A 16160-nucleotide genomic window follows, 5' to 3' on the forward strand; every position below is an offset into this window, starting at 1 on the left:
AAAAGACAAAATTATTAACTTTGTCTCCCAGTGTCACATTGTTGATGCCAGGGAAACGCGGAGACGTAGGAAATTCGGGACGAGAGACTTTATTTACAATAACCATCTTGACTTACACAATGACAACATATCAACATATGACGAAACAAGACAGAACACTGAGACTAGAAAACACAGGGCTTAAGAACACTGGAACGAGAACAGGAATTCCAAATAAGGTCACAAGAGGAGGGGAAACACAAGACGCTGAGACACAGGTCTGACACTACCCCCCCCTCCCAAAAGGCGCGTCCCGCACCGTACAACATCCGCTCTGGAGGCCTCAAGGGGCAGAGTACTAGGATTGACGGCCTCCATTGATCCGGGGACTCAAGAGGCCATGGTGGTTCAGGGGACTCAGGAGGCCATGGCGGGTCTGCCTCCGAGACCTCGGCCTCTATGGCAGGAGCTCTACCCCAAAAAAAAACATTTTCTTGGGGATTTTTGAGGTAGTTTTGGGCTGGCGATCAGGGGGAGGCGCCTTCGTGGCACAGGCACTGGGGAGCGCTCTGGAAGCGCAGACTCTTGGGGGCGCTCTGGAAGCGCTGAGATAGGGAGGCGCCTTCGTGGCGCAGGCACTGGGAGGCGCTCTGGAAGCGCGGACTCTTGGGGGCGCTCTGGAAGCGCGGAGCTGGACGGGACCAGCGGAGACGCAGGAGGGCTGGACGGGACCAGCGGAGACGCAGGAGGGCTGGACGGGACCAGCGGAGACGCAGGAGGGCTGGACGGGACCAGCGGAGACGCAGGAGGGCTGGACGGGACCAGCGGAGACACTGGGGGGCGCTTGCGAGGGGCAGGCACTGGCGGGCTTGCCATACTCTCTGGTGGCGGGCTTGCCATACTCTCTGACAACGGGCTTGGGCGGGCCGTGGACGGCGGCGTGCTTGCCATACTCACTGATGGCGGGCTTGACATTCTCTCTGTTAACAGGCTTGGGCGGGCCGCGGACGGCGTCGTGTGAGGGAGAGCCACGGGCGGCGGGCTTGCCATACTCACTGATGGCGGGCTTGCCATTCTCTCTGTCAACGGGTTTGGGTGGGCCGCGGACGGCGGCGTTTGAGGGAGAGCCGCGGGCGGCGTGCTGGTTCCGACTCGGGACCGGACACTTCCCAGACACCGGTAGACCCCTTCCCTCCAGCACAATCCTGTGGTGTCTGGGAGGTCCACGGCGCGGTGGTACGAGACCCCGAGCCGAAACAGGTGGAGGATGGCCGCGTTGTCCAACGCGACCCCCGCGGCCAATTTACAGAACTCCCCCTCGAACTCGTAAAAGGGGAGATCCAGGCGGGCAAGGGCAAGGATGGGAGCGGCGACTTCCATTTCGGTTTTGGTTCGGTCTTCTGTCATGAACTTCGGGACGAGAGACTTTAGTTACAATAACCATCTTGACTTACACAATGACAACATATGACGAAACAAGACCGAACATTGAGACTAGGAAACACAGGGCTTAAGAACACTGAAAAACGAGATAATTAATGACACAGGGCAGGGGACGAATTAACTAATGATGACATAACGAGAACAGGAATTCAAAATAAGGTCACAAGAGGAGGGGAAACACAAGACGCTGAGACACAGTCTGACACTCAGTTTATTCCATTTGAAGAAGAAAAAAAAAAAGTGTATCATTGGAAGTGTACCGTACAACAATTTTAAGTTTCAATTTTACTTTGCAGTTCTGTTTTCCTGTAAATGCTCCACCTAACTGGAAACTATTGACAGATGGAGTCTAAAGTGGTCACATTCATGCCCAAGTATTTGCATGACTGTGTGTTGAGTTAATCAGGCAAATACTAATCACTGTTTTAAAGACTATTTTCATCTTCATGCACACAGAGGAGGGCGATATTTCATAAGGAATCACAACTGACATAATTAAATACAAACAAACTCACAATAAATGATACTAAAAGTAACATTATCTATCTGATTTTGAATGTTTATTTTTACAGTCTAGTGATATGTAAGTGCCTAAAAGACTATTACATCAAACAAAAAAGAAAACATTAGTAAACTTGTACATGTATGTTTTTAACAGTGAATTAACAAATAGTGTCAGTATAAAAGGTATGTATATATAACACATAATTACAAGGCAACTAAAATGTGTTTACAGTAGGCCTGTTTTTAATTATTTTATTTCTCTAGCTTCAGCCTCAGAAATTGTTGCGAGACATCTGTTAATAAGTGAGTCATTGCGATTGAACCGAATCATTGGTTCAATCAAGGTTAGTTCATTCAACTTAAGCGCTGCAAGTCATGCAGACAGCGACAGACATGACAGGTTTTCTGGTAGAAACAAGTACTTTAAAGAAATACCTTCAGCTTATTACTGTTACTGTGGCAGCCAACAACAGCACAGTTTACCCCTTCGCGCATTTTTATATTTATTAATATTGAAAAAGTTTCAATCCAGTCTATCTTTTTTTACCCCGTTTTAACATGTGTTTCTATGAAGACCGGCCGAAGCTGTCGGACAAGCAGTGGCGGCGCATATCCGCGTTCTGATTGGTCAGATCGCCTGTCAATCAAGCTCTTGAACGGTCAATTGAAGCCGGAAGTGAGTCTGCTGACACGCGGATCGTAAAAAGGCCAATCAGCTGAGCGTGGGTTTGTTTGATAGAGCATGAGCTCATTGTGCTTCACATTCAGTTTTTCAAACTGATATTCTTATATTTGTCTTACCTGTCTGATTGAGGAAACCGTAGATAACGTAAGTAGGTTGTTTTGGCAACTGTTATCTATCTATGTTAACTGTAGATCTATCTATCTATCTATCGTATGTCAATCAATTAAAAATTACTAATGAATCACATATTTTTCTGAAATTAATCCCACCTAACATTAAAGTTTTTAAATATACTTTATAGATTTAATATTTGTTTAATGGCGTCTTTTTTATGACTGAAGGCGAGTATCACTGATACCAATGCTACTGATGTCTCTAGAAAATTGTTCTCATTTCCACTAAATTTTAACCATTGACTACAGAGCAGGGGTTACCAAACTTGGACACCGGCTCTCCAGGAATGCATTTGGTGTCCCTAGTCAATGCTCGTTTACCACCAGCAAAAAAATCCTGTCAATTTAAAAATAAACACCCTGTGCAGAAAAATTTCACATCACTGTATCCGTGCTAGGAGGCCAGAAATGAGATTCAAGAGATTCACATATATATAATGTATGTATATGTTTTAAATATGGAAATGTTGATATTTTGTTTTGTATACTACTTTGTTTGTTTGAATGTTATAACAATGTTCTGCAGGGGAAGACCATCATCTGTCCTTGCTCTTGTAGATGCACAGAATGGAGTCAGTGGTGAGAAAGATGATCTTTGCATTTTAAGTAGGCCGGCTCTTTCATAGATTTCTAACTTTTTTTTTTCTTACATTCAGAAGTGTGAAAGATGTCTGTGTGCTTGAAATGTAGTTTGCTTAATTGTGCTCCTTTATTATTTCTAATCAGAGCAACAAGGAAAACACTAAATCACACAAGAATCTTGTGAAAGTTCAAAAACCACCCTCTACTGTCTCTGCCATCCACAAACACAAACCTGGTATGTATAAGGGTCGTGTAGTACGGTCTAAAGTCGACTGTTTCAGAAAACCTAGGGCTGATGTGAAGACCACAGAAAAGAAAGTGATTTCAAAACCGGATGTGACCAGACCAAAACCTGAATGGCCTAAAGTTCGGTCCAAGTCTCTTTCTTCCCTGACAACATCCACTAAACCCAGAGTGTCATCTAGACCCAAATCTGTCTCTGATGTCCAGCTGAATGCCACTGAAAAACCAGTCCAGGTGTCCGTTTCCCATGAACGGATACCTCAGAACGTCCCATGCACTGTCACCCAAGCAGGTGCTTGTGCTGTACCCAGGTCAGCCCCTCTAGCTACAGGGCGCTCGGCCATCAGCAAACACCTCGCTCCAAAGAAGAAAGAGAAGACTGTGCAGGCGGAGAAACCCAAAACAGCCACCACTGAACAGAGAGTCTGCAGACCTGTCACTAGTATAGTCAGCCAGTACAGAGTGCAAATAAAGACCGCTGAAGAGAGAAGGTGAGTCGTATACATTACCATTGAATAGTTTGGGGTCAGTAAGATTATTTATATATTTTACTTATTTAATGCATGTTTTAATTTTTATTCAGCCAGGGTGGATTAAATTTATCAAAGACATTTACTATGTTCCAAAAAATGTGTCCAAGAAATATTTTCTTGAGCATCCATCCAGCATATTAGCATGATTTCTGAAGTCAAATCACGTGACACTGAAGATTGGAGTAATGCTGCTGAAAAATCAGCTTTGCAAACATGAGAATAAAGAGTACATTTTAAACTACATTAAAATAGAAAGGTTATTTTAAATTATTATGTGTCACAATATTACGGTTTTACTGTATTTTTGATCAAATAAATGCAGCCTTGTTGAGCATAAGACTTTTTTTTCCCAAAAACTTTAAAAATAAAAAAAATCTTATAGACCCCAAACTTTATAAATTTTTGTAATTTATAAACTTCAGCCAAGCATAATTTGATCAGTTTTAACTGGACAAGTGTGACAATCTGCTGAAAGAAGAGGATATATTGATGTGATTGCTCAGTGTTTTATTTATACTGTACTTTCAGAGCAAAGTTTGCCGAGTGGAAGGGAAAGACTCTGAAGAGGCCTCCAATCTTGGAAAAGTCTGCAACCTTTTCAAGAATTCCAAAACCAGCTCCGCGGCCTAAAACTGGACCCAAAGCAACAATTGGTGGCCAGTCTGAGCCTGTCGTCCAGTCTGAGGCTGTAAAACCAACCGCTGACAACCAAACTAATGATATTGAAGTCCCTGGCAATAAAACGGTGTGTTCTAGGAGATCAAGCAATATTATGAATATCACACTAGACTTGCTGGACCCCAGCGATGTGGATTTGCCAGTTGACCCAGAGATAAGGATGGAGTTGGTATGAAACATAAGAGTCTAATTTGTGAAACCGATAGACAGACAGACACATAAAAACTGATGTACACTAACAGTCAAAAGTTTTTGAACAATAAGATTTTTAATGTTTTTTTAAACGTCCCGCATGATCCTTCAGAAATCATTCTAATATGCTGATTTGCTGTTCAAGAAACTATTATTATTATTTGTATTATCATCATCATCATCATCAATATTTAAAAACGCTGAGTACATTTTTTTTCAGGATTCTTTGAATAGAAAGATACAAAGATCAGCATTTATCTGAAATAAGCTTTTGTAACATTATACACTATACTGTTCAAAAGCCTGGAGTCAGTATCATTTTTTTTTTTTTTTTTTTGGTTGGGGGACTTATATAGAAATTAATACTTTTGGTATGCTTTAAATTGATCATAAGTGATGATAAAGACAATGTTACAAATTATTTCTATTTCAGATAGAAACCTGAAAAAAAATTCTACTCTGCTGTTTTTAATAATTTGTATTTATTTATTTATTTTTGAGCGGCAAATCAGAATATTAGAATGATTTCTGAAGGATCATGTGACTGAAGTAATGATGCTGAATATTCAGCTTTGAAATAAATTGCATTTTAAAATATATTCAAATAGAAAACATCTTAAATAGTAAAAATATTTCTAAATTGTACTGTTTTTGCTGTACTTTGGATCAAAGAAATGCAGGCTTGGTGAGCAAAAGACTTTAATAAAAAAAAAAAAAAAAACATTACCAGTCAAAAGTTTTTGAACAGTAAGATTTTTTGTGTATATTGACTTTTTTTTATTGTAATTTCTGCTTCGCTTATATGCAATATGCAGTTGGTGTTGAACTTGTGTGATAAATTGGAGGCAATGGAGATGCCCTCATCATGTGAAGATGGTGAGTCTCATCCAGATTCTTCATGCAGGAATTGCAAATTAATACTAATATTACCAGAATAAACAAACTTATTCTCTTTTGGAGTCATGATATGATTTTTATAAATGGCTCATGTTTTTGGCCGTCCTCAACAGGTGTAAATGTTGACAAATCTGATGTGGTGGCAGATAAAAGAGTGGAAGTGCAAGCGGAGGAGCAGGGAACAGATGAAGTGTTTGAAATTCTTGAAGAAGAGGAACTGGGAGATGAGCAAGACTCAGAGAGCAACATTACAGAAGACACCGAGAAGGCTGTCATAAAGCATGATGATGATTATCAGGAACTGAAGGAGAAGCAGCCATCTGCGAGTGAAGATGATGACAGCGATGAGAAGATGAAGAGCACCACTCCAAAGATGGCAGGGGCATGCATTGTGAAATACAATGTGAAAACAACTCCATATTTGCAAAGGTGAGTTTCGGGTAATTTAACGGTATGCACAAATCACGTGTAAGAAGCTCAAGTATTCATTTGGTTTTCTCATCTTTTAGATTGAAAAAGATAATTGAATGTGAAACAGCACCAGACAGTGGCTCACGACGCAGAATCCTCATCAAAGACCTGAAGTTTCTGACACCTGTGCGACGATCGGCGCGAATCCAGCAGAAGTCCTCTAGTCTGCCTGGTATACTGAATGACCACGATACTTGCGTCTTCTCATTAGCTGAGTTGATGCAGAGGGAAGATGCAAATGCTAATGCTTACATCTACCGAAAAAATCCAGCACTACTGGAAGAAATGCCTGATCAGCCTGAAGACTCTGCACAAGTACACCGTTAAGCAGATGTTTATGTCGCTTTCAAATTGGACATTTATAGCAATTTTGTAACGCATACATTTTAAGTATTTTATGTGACACTATTAAAAAAAGAATTTATTTTAATATTTAAATGTTTGTTGCATTGGGCTGCTAAATGCAGTAATGTCTTAAGCTGTCAAGCCACGGCAGTTAAGGACAAATAAAGCTGCATGTGGTGAAGACGGGCCCAAGCCACGGCGCAGCCGCCACCCCGGCGGCATCAGGAAGAACAGAGCACAGCGGGCGCGTGCATTTACAGAAACCCTCTGGCAGTCTGGTTTTAAGGGTTACAGCAATTTAAAGGGTTAATCTGATAAATAACAGATTACAACAATAGAAGATTTGTCTCATTTTAAATGAATACTTAAAACAGATGAAAAATTCACTTTAGCCAGAAATGTACTTTTGCTATGGTAAAAGTAATGTTCAGCGACATCTTTAAGGGATTTTATTTTTGGCGCACTTCTCTATATGGTGTTGATAATAGATATGGCAACTAATAAATACCGTAAATTATGCTAGCATGTGGAAATATTTAAACCATGTGTGTTACAAGTAACTTTGCATTAGTTTGGGCCCCGCACACCCCTACTTATTGAAATTAAGAAGTTTCACCCGTGTTGAAATGACTATTTTACCTGCGAAATTTCACCAAACAACACGTCACTGCGCCTTTATACAGGACCGCGCAAAAACACAACCCACTTTATTTGTTTGTCACTTTATTAAAAATCTAATCACAAACATCAGTGTTAACATTGCTGAAATAGTTGGACAAAATACAGTTTGAGTTGCAGGAAACAGAGTTATGTGAACGTAACTTGAGTAAATATTCATCTGTATCGCACATTATCTATGGAACAGCTTCAGAAAACTTGAAATATAGTGCGCGAAAACTCTGTTTTATGTTTTTTTTGTGGCTTTCGTGGGGCTTAATAACAACAGTATACGCAGAATATCGGATTTGGATCATTCTCGTCTGACCGATAGCTGATACCGATACTGAATATCGGCTCAGCGCACCCCTGCAGGTAAACTTGGTGTGCTGTACAATTACAGAAAATAAAGTCTGAAAGGCATCAAAAATGCCATCGTGATTTTAGAGTATAAAAGATAAAATCAGTCTCAGAGGCTTAAGATCAGTGTTAATGGAGTTTTCATAAAAACTGCAGGTGAAGCCAAGCTCAAAAGACAGAAAGGGGGAAAAAAATTCATGAGAAACAGTAACATTATTATTTTAATTCAACAAAATCAAGATTTACATTCAGTAAAAAATTTTAATGTCCATCAGTCCATCTTTGATCTACAGAGTTGAGTGTGTCATGAGACGTTGGCGTTGGATTTAGAAACATTTGAGAGCTCCCGCTGTAAGCAAACACACAAATACATGAATTTGAAGTCATTACCATTAGACAGTCCACAACCCTTCGTTTATGCATCTTTTAGTTGTTTTAAAAGGATAGTTCACCCAAAAATTTAAATGCTGTCATCATTTACTCACCCTCAAGTTGTTCCAAACCCGTAAAGTTGCTTTCTTCAGTTGAAATATATTATTGAGACAAAATATTTTAAAGAATGTTTGTAACCAAACAGTTGCTGGTAGCCATTGACTTCCATAATACAGAAAAAAATACTATTCAAGTCAATGGCTACCAGAAACTGTTGAGTTACCAACAATCTTCAAAATATCTTGTGTGTGTTCAACAGAAAAAAGAAACTTAAATAGGTTTGGAGCAACTTGATTAAATGATGACAGAATTAAAATTGTGGGGTGAGCCATTCCTTTAAAACTACAAGGTTTATCTCTTCTGTTTAAATAGCTGAAGGAACATCAGTAATATTGTTTACAGCAGATAAATAATTCAACATTCTGCTCCGCAAATCTGGATCCAGGAAAGCAATACTGACAGAAAAGACTCATTTCATCTCATTAAAGACCCAATGAAATAATCGAACAGCTGTCAGATTGCCGTTTCACCATTTTTACTGTCACATCTCCAATTTTGATTTCATAGGGTCTTTAAAATCAGCAGATTGTATTTTAGTTGTGGTGTTGGTTTGTTCTCATTTCACTGTTAGAAGCTGAAAGCGCGTGCACACACACACACACCCTCCTCCGTTAGTCGGGTTAGACGAGAAGAGTGTTAGTGTGATGCACGGTGAATGTTTTTAGATGTACAGACCTGGACGCTGCAGTGGATTCAGAGTCCTATAACAGAAGGCAGAATAAGCACACAGAGGTCACTTGATTTCATCTGCTGCCCGTGTGTCTAGACGGCTAACTGCAGGATAATCAACTTACCGCAAATTCAGAGGAGGAGGAGGCCACGGATGTAATGGAGTGGTTTCTTTGAGGGCTGGCTCCGCTCAGATGGGAGGTATTCCCCTTATTTCTCTCCAGCCCACGAGGGCTTCGGCCACGGGCAGGTGTCCGCACACCCAACTAGCAGAGTAACAGTTTAACTGATTATACTACAAATAAATGCAAAATATCTAGTGCTTAAAGTATAAGTTCACTCAATTCTGTCTTAAACTACTCACCCTCATGCCGTTCCAAACCCGTAAGACCTTCGTTCTTCACAATAAAAATTCAGATATTTTTGATGGAATCATGCGCGCTTGTCTACTGATCATAAACAACGCTGATTATGTTCTGTGATATTCTCCAAAATGGCGGAAGATGGTAACTCAGGGAGTTACGGTTGAACCCCTGATGTCACATGGACTATTTTACCGATGGCCTTGCTATGTTTCTGTGCGTTGATCGTGTTAGTATCCTTGCTGTCTATGGAGGGTCAGAGAGCTCTCGGATTCCATCAAAAATATCTTAATTTGTGTTCTGAAGATGAACGATGGTACGGGTTTGGAACGACATGAGGGTGAGTAATTAATGAAAAAATAAATAAATTCATTTTTGGGTGAACTAACCCTTTAAAGCATAGCTCACCTTGCTGGAGGAAAGGGGCGGTCTCATAGAAGGGGAGGAGCTTGTGGAACGGAGTGTCGTGTTGTGGGTGGAGTTCAGCTTTAAAAAAAAACGTTTTTTTAATAATAAATATCAGCACATCTGATTGAGAGTTTGATCAATAGTTTTAGTTTTCCCGTTTTGTTTTAAATCTACTGACAATACATCATTTTCTGCTTTTAATAGTCATTATTAGTTAATTTTAATTTTTTTAATTAATATTTTTTTTAAAAATAAAAAAAATCATATTAGCCCTTATATTAAAATTGATATTTACATTTATAATGCATGTATAAAATTACATTGCATTAAATTATCCATTTAAAAAACATGTATATGCACATTTCGTAAACAAAATTTTTTTTTTTTTTAAAGTATACATACATATATATTTCTCTCTCTCAAGTGTTACAAAATGTGCATTATATTCAAGTAAAAAACTAACAAAGAATCTACATATGAAAACAATATTTGGAATGATTTTTTAATAGTATAAATATTCTATTTACTTAAGCAATTTTTGTGTATCATTATAAAATTATGCTGTAATATTAGATATTCATTTTATCTGTGATATCTGGTTTTAGCTTCCCTGGTATTAATATTGGCATCAGGGCATTGATAAATTCATATGGGCTGTTAATTAGTACACGTATGCGGTCGCTACCTTGCGTGTTTTTCCCGGCGTCGGGGTTCTGGCGAGTCTCCGCTTGGCTGGGGTTCTGATGATGGTGCCGTATAGTAGATCTTCCTCCGTCTGCTTCATTTTCTTCATTTGCTGCACAGTACAAACCTCATATCAGAAACTAATATTCCAAATAAAATGAATGTCAGAAGTAGTAATTTCAAGAAGAATGTGCTCGTACCCGTTCCTGTTTTTCTCTCTCTTTCTCCATGCGGTGTTGATTCCACTGGTCTTCCACATATTGCAGGAACGGCTGCCCGTTCACACGAAACTCTTTACAGTGCGCCGCTTCCCATTGGTCAATCTGAGCCTTCAGACTCTTCTCCAGCTGGCCAATCAGACAAAACAGACAAATTAGCATACAAGCCATTCCAGGCAATCAAACATCAGTTTTCCTGAAGAGCGGCTCTAACATTCGGCAAACTCTTCTGCAGGTCGACTCTCTGCTTCTCCTCCTTCAGCAGGTTTCCTCCTCTGTTGTTAAAGCGAGAGGGGTCTGTGGCTTTCTTCTGGAGAAAGTAGACCAACAGTAATTAGACTCAATTTCACAAACGCTTTAATGTTTCTTATGAAACTTTTCAGCTGATCTCCGATGATTTATCACCTCCAGTTCCTGATAGAGAGCCCAGTTGGTGCTCCAGGTGGAAACGGCGTCGTACAGCTCGCTGTGTTCGGCATAATCCTGCTTCAGTCGCTCCAACTCCAGTTTATGTTCACGCAACACCTTCTCATCCAGACCATCTAACAGCGCAAAATAACTAAATCAAACATCAACCAATCTCTGCATTTTTAAATACTATTGCTCAATCACAATTAACATAAAATCTTTAATCAATATGCCAGATTAAGATTAGGTCAGCATTACATCACTTGTTCATCAATGGATCCTCTTCAGTGAATGGGTGCCGTCAGAATGAGAATCCAAACAAATCCATCAAGACTCTGGAGCTTTTATCAGCTGTTTGGACTCTTATTCTGACGGCATCCATTCACTGCAGAGCATCCATTTGAATTTCTCTAAATGTGACCCTGGACCATGAAACCAGTCTTAAGTCGCTGGGGTATATTTGTAGTAATAGCCAAAAATACATTGTATGGGTCAAAATTATCCATTTTCCTTTTATGCCAAAAATCATTAGGATATTAAGTAAAGATCATGTTCCATGAAGATATTTTGTAAGTTTCCTACTGTAAATATACAAAACTTAATTTTTGATTATTAATATGCATTGCTAAGGCCTTCATGTGGACAACTTTAAAGGTGATTTTCTCAATATTTAGATATTTTTGCACCCTCAGATTCCAGATTTTCAAATAGTTGTATCTCAGCCAAATATTGTCCGATCCTAACAAAGCATACATCAATGGAAAGATCACGTATTGAATAAATCTCAGTTTAAGAAAATTGACCATTATGACTGGTTTTGTGCTCCAGGGTCACAAATATGTTCCGATGAAGAAAAACTCATCTACATCTTGGTTGGCCTGAGGGCGAGTAGATTTTTAGCAAATGTTAATTTTTGGGTGAACAATTCTTTTAATACCCTCAAAAACTATTTTTGTACTCTGAAGAATGCAAATTGGGATTTTGCCAAGAAGCTAGCTGTTGGCGTACGGCTGTGGTAGGGAGTGAAGGCTCGTCTCTGCTCCGCGCTGTAGTAACATTTCTCCCAAAACTTGACCATCTCTGATCGGATTGTGTGAATGACACACTCGATGTTTTTCTTTGTCAGTTCCTCCAATCGCTGAAGCTCGGCCTGCAGCTGTGACACGGTGAGAAAGACAGCATGAGGGACGGTATATAATTCCAGCAGAAGCTCAAGATGACCTGGTTTAGTGTACTTACTGCATTTAGTCTGCTCTTTGTGCTAGTGTGGGTGTTTCGCATGAGACGCTCTCTTTCTTCCTCAGGAACCGGTAAGATCTCCCACAGCTCCTCGATACGACCACGGATGGACACACACAGCGCTTCACTTTCAGCTTCACGGCTCTCCAGCTGAAATACAACATTAACCATTTCACCTACAGAAAGACAAAACGCTGACATCAAAAATGACTGTCGGTATGATGATACAGTTTTCAGCATCATTCCTCCAGTCTTCAGTGTCACATGATCCTTCAGAAATCAATATAATATACTGATTTGATGCTAAAGCAACATTTCTTCTTATCAATTTTTAAAACAATTGCGCTGCTTATTTTTGGAAATCATGATGCATTATTTTTAGTGCTGTCAAACAATTAATCGCATCCAAATAAAAGTTTTAGTTTACACAATATGTGTGTGTACTGTGTATATTATGTACATATAAATACACACACATGCATGCATATATTTAGGAAAAATGTTATATTTATATATTAAACATTTGTATATAAAATTTAAATATAAACATGTATTTAAATATTTCCAAAAATATATTCTGTATGTGTGTCTCTACATATGCATAATAAATATACAGGGTACACACACATATATTGTGTAAACAAAAACTTATTTTGGATGCGATTAATCTTTGACAGCACTAATAATTTTAGGATTGAACAAAAACAACAGCATTTATTTTAATTAGTTTTTTTGTAACATTAAAAATGGCTTTGTTACTTTTAATCAGTTGAATGCATCCTTGCTTAATAAATATGCAAGTAAATAAATCATACTTTGAAAGGGTTCATCATTTCCATTTAATGGCTTACGGCAGCCAAGAATCGCCTGCTTTGTTTCTCATTTTAGCTGACAGCGTTTGGGTTACACCCAGAAATAAAAAGGAACCGCTCAAAGGAACTGTGTGAAGTGTGTGTACCTGGTGCAGTAACACTTTGAGCGAGCTGAGGTTTTCCACGGAGAGACAGAAGGCGTCTTCATCGTCACACACAGCGTCTTTCTCAAAGGAGGTGTCAGGATGCTGTTCCAGATCCTCCATCAACGCTGTGATCCGACGCTTCATTTCCACCGACTCAGCATGACGGCGCTCCTGTAAACACACACTTCCTGTAACCATACTGATATACTTTCATATTCAGAGACGCAAACTACCTTACTATTCACTTAAGAATGCAGGATATCTTTCACAATTCCGGAATAATTAGGATTGTCTCACCCTCGGAAAGGCTGCATTTATTTGATCAAAACTACAGTAAAGTAGTAAAAATTGTGAAATATTATTACAATTTAAAAATAACTGTTTTATATTTTAATATATTGTAAACTGTAATTTATTTCTGTGATGCGCAGCTGAATTTTCAGCATCATTACTCCAGTCTTCAGTGTCACATGATCTTCAGAAATCATTCTAATAATCTGATTTGCTGCTCAATTATTGGTGCTCAGTTATAATTAACAGTTTTTAACTGTAAACTGATTTCTTTTTTTTTTGATGAATAGAAAGCTCAATAAACAGCATTTATTTGAAATTCTTCGTTAACATCATAAATGTCTATCGTCGGTCACTTTTGATGAATGTGCATCCTTGCTGAATTAAAGTATTTCTTCCTTTGATTTTTTTTTTTTTCCATCTTAATTTACCCAAACATTTGAATTGTAATGAATCAAGTTTTCTACAAAAATATTAAGTAGCACAACGCTTTTCAACATTGGGAATAATCATAAATGTTTCTTGAGCAGCAAATCAGTATATTAGAATGATTTCTGAAGGATCATGTGACACTGGACTTAAGTATTGACAAAATTACAACAGAAAACCGCTATTTTAAATTGTAATGATATTGCACCATTTTATATTACACACATACATATGTGATCCTGGACCACAAAACCAGTCTTAAGTGTAAATTTTTCAAAATTGAGATTTATACATCATCTGAAAGCTGTACAAATAAGCTTTCCATTGATGTATGGTTTGTTAGGATCGGACAATATTTGTCTGAGATACAACTATTTGAAAATCTGGAATCTGAGGGTGCAAAAAAAAAAAAAAATCAAAATATTGAGAAAATCACCTTTAAAGTTGTTCAAATGAAGTTCTTAGTAATGCATATTACTAATCAAAAATGAAGTTTTGATATATTTATGGTAAGAAATTTACAAAATATGTTCATGGAACATGATCTTTACTTAATATCCTAATGATTTTTGGTATAAAAGAAAAATGGATAATTTTGACCCATTCAATGTATTTTTGGCTATTGCTACAAATATACCCCAGCGACTGAAGACACACACACACACACACACACACACACACACACACACAGTGTGTTAGTGTGTGTTTTACCCTCTCCTGGTTGCGGGTGTTGATGTGTTCTCTGTAGTTCTGCAGCTGCTGGTGTGACGGCACGTGTTCAGGACGGATGGGGAAGAGGTCATCACGCAGGATGTCACACAGATCTTGATCCTGCTGAATCAGAGACTTCAGCTCACTCTGACGAGCACTTTTCTCTTTCAGCATCATCTTGACCTGTGTACGGAGATCCTTCTCCAGCTGCAGCATCGTAAGACCAGCCTCCTCCTGCCAAATGCACAAAATCTCCAATCCGATTGGCCGGCTTGACAAAACATCCAGAAGTAAGAGGGCACAGGTTGTTATTATGCCGTTATCCAAAAATCTTGGTATCAGAGCGACTCACCTGATACTCCTGCACCTGAAGCTCACTACACAGGCTGGTCACCTCCTTTCTGCACACTTTGATACTGCTCAGCAAGCGCTTCTTCAAGCTTACCTCCTCTCCGATCATCATATCGAGCAGATTCTGCAATCACAAAGATTTCACAGTGAATCGGTGTCGCAGTTCTCCAGTCAATGAGAACCGCAGATGACCTGAACTGACTTTGATGTGCGTGTACACGGCGTCCGTTCGCTGCAGCCTCTGGTCTTCTGGGATCCCGATCTCCTCCCAGATGTCCTTCAGCTCACCGAGAGCGTTGTTCAAACATGCTACAGACTGTGCAGCGTGGATTTCACTGAAACCACACACATTCAGATTTAATAAACATGCTGGTTGTCAGACTGTGTCATAAATTAAACATTATAGTAAAACGAGCTAATGTTTTTCAATACTTTTCTTATGAATTAATAATTTTGCATTAATTATAGCATTATTGACAAATATACTTAAAATATGCATTACAAATATATCAGCAAAACTGGAAAATGGTTTGTTAAAAATGGCTGTTTATATCAGTACTTACTTAAGTCAAGTCACCTTTATTTATATAGCGCTTTTAACAATACAGATTGTGTCAAAGCACTTAACAGTATCAAATTGAAAGATAGAGTGTCAGTAATGTATAATGATAAGATTAAACACTCAATTTTCAGTTAAAGGCATTTCATTATTGAATTCAGAGATGTCATTGTCTAGCTCGGTTTAGTTTAAATAGTATCTGTGCAATCAAATCGGCGATAATCGCTAGAAATTAAGTGCTAATGCTAAATTAAAAACAAATCACGAAAACATAGACCATTTTTAACCTAAACACCATTTTCACTACACAACCCAGACAGCAACATAGTGTCGGCCCAGATCCGAGGCCGAGGCCGACACTGCAAATATACACCTTAAACTCTCTCTTACCTCTTCCTCATCCTGTCCTTCCGCCGCAGGATGAGATTTAAGTGCGATTTTAACACTTACTTTATTGAATGCTTTATCTGAAAAACTTCAAACGCCGCGCCGAAACGCCTCTGCGCTCTTCTTGAACTTTTATTGGAGCTTGACCTCTGGTCTCTGATTGGCCGAGACGACGCGGGATTAAATTCCCGAATAAAACGCATAGGGGTGGTAACGTAACGCGCTCCTTTGGAGCAAAGTGTGGATGTGCTG

General features: G+C 39.1%; 2 protein-coding genes across 10 annotated transcripts; one reads left to right on the forward strand and one right to left on the reverse strand.

Annotated features, from left to right (window-relative positions):
* Nucleotides 1-2497: 2497 nt before the first annotated feature.
* Nucleotides 2498-7145, forward strand: LOC131534465 (cytoskeleton-associated protein 2-like). 8 transcript variants are annotated; one of them, XM_058767345.1, is made up of 8 exons: nt 2498-2755; nt 3034-3223; nt 3311-3370; nt 3509-4100; nt 4671-4989; nt 5828-5888; nt 6023-6338; nt 6419-7145. In XM_058767345.1, the coding sequence occupies exons 3-8, from the start codon at nt 3343-3345 to the stop codon at nt 6705-6707; spliced, it is 1605 nt and encodes a 534-aa protein (XP_058623328.1). In that variant the 5' UTR covers nt 2498-2755; nt 3034-3223; nt 3311-3342; the 3' UTR covers nt 6708-7145. The 8 variants fall into 8 exon arrangements, with proteins under 8 accessions (XP_058623328.1, XP_058623331.1, XP_058623330.1 ...); XM_058767348.1 differs by having other exon boundaries at nt 3039-3223; XM_058767351.1 differs by having other exon boundaries at nt 2499-2755; nt 4671-4887.
* Nucleotides 7146-7497: 352 nt separating this feature from the next.
* On the reverse strand, nt 7498-16054 carry LOC131534464 (protein regulator of cytokinesis 1-like). Of its 2 annotated transcripts, none has more exons than XM_058767344.1 (15): nt 15912-16054; nt 15165-15297; nt 14964-15086; nt 14612-14845; nt 13181-13351; nt 12223-12372; nt 11992-12139; nt 10981-11117; nt 10790-10882; nt 10558-10704; nt 10359-10469; nt 9674-9751; nt 9029-9169; nt 8910-8935; nt 7498-8091 (listed from the first exon to the last, which is right to left on the reverse strand). In XM_058767344.1, exons 1-15 carry the CDS (start codon nt 15920-15922, stop codon nt 8004-8006), a joined length of 1791 nt encoding a protein of 596 aa, XP_058623327.1. In that variant the 5' UTR covers nt 15923-16054; the 3' UTR covers nt 7498-8003. The 2 variants fall into 2 exon arrangements, with proteins under 2 accessions (XP_058623327.1, XP_058623326.1); XM_058767343.1 differs by having other exon boundaries at nt 7500-8091; nt 10790-10885.
* Nucleotides 16055-16160: the final 106 nt, after the last annotated feature.

Source organism: Onychostoma macrolepis, chromosome 25 (genome assembly GCF_012432095.1).
Source record: "Onychostoma macrolepis isolate SWU-2019 chromosome 25, ASM1243209v1, whole genome shotgun sequence".
NCBI lineage: Eukaryota > Metazoa > Chordata > Actinopteri > Cypriniformes > Cyprinidae > Onychostoma > Onychostoma macrolepis.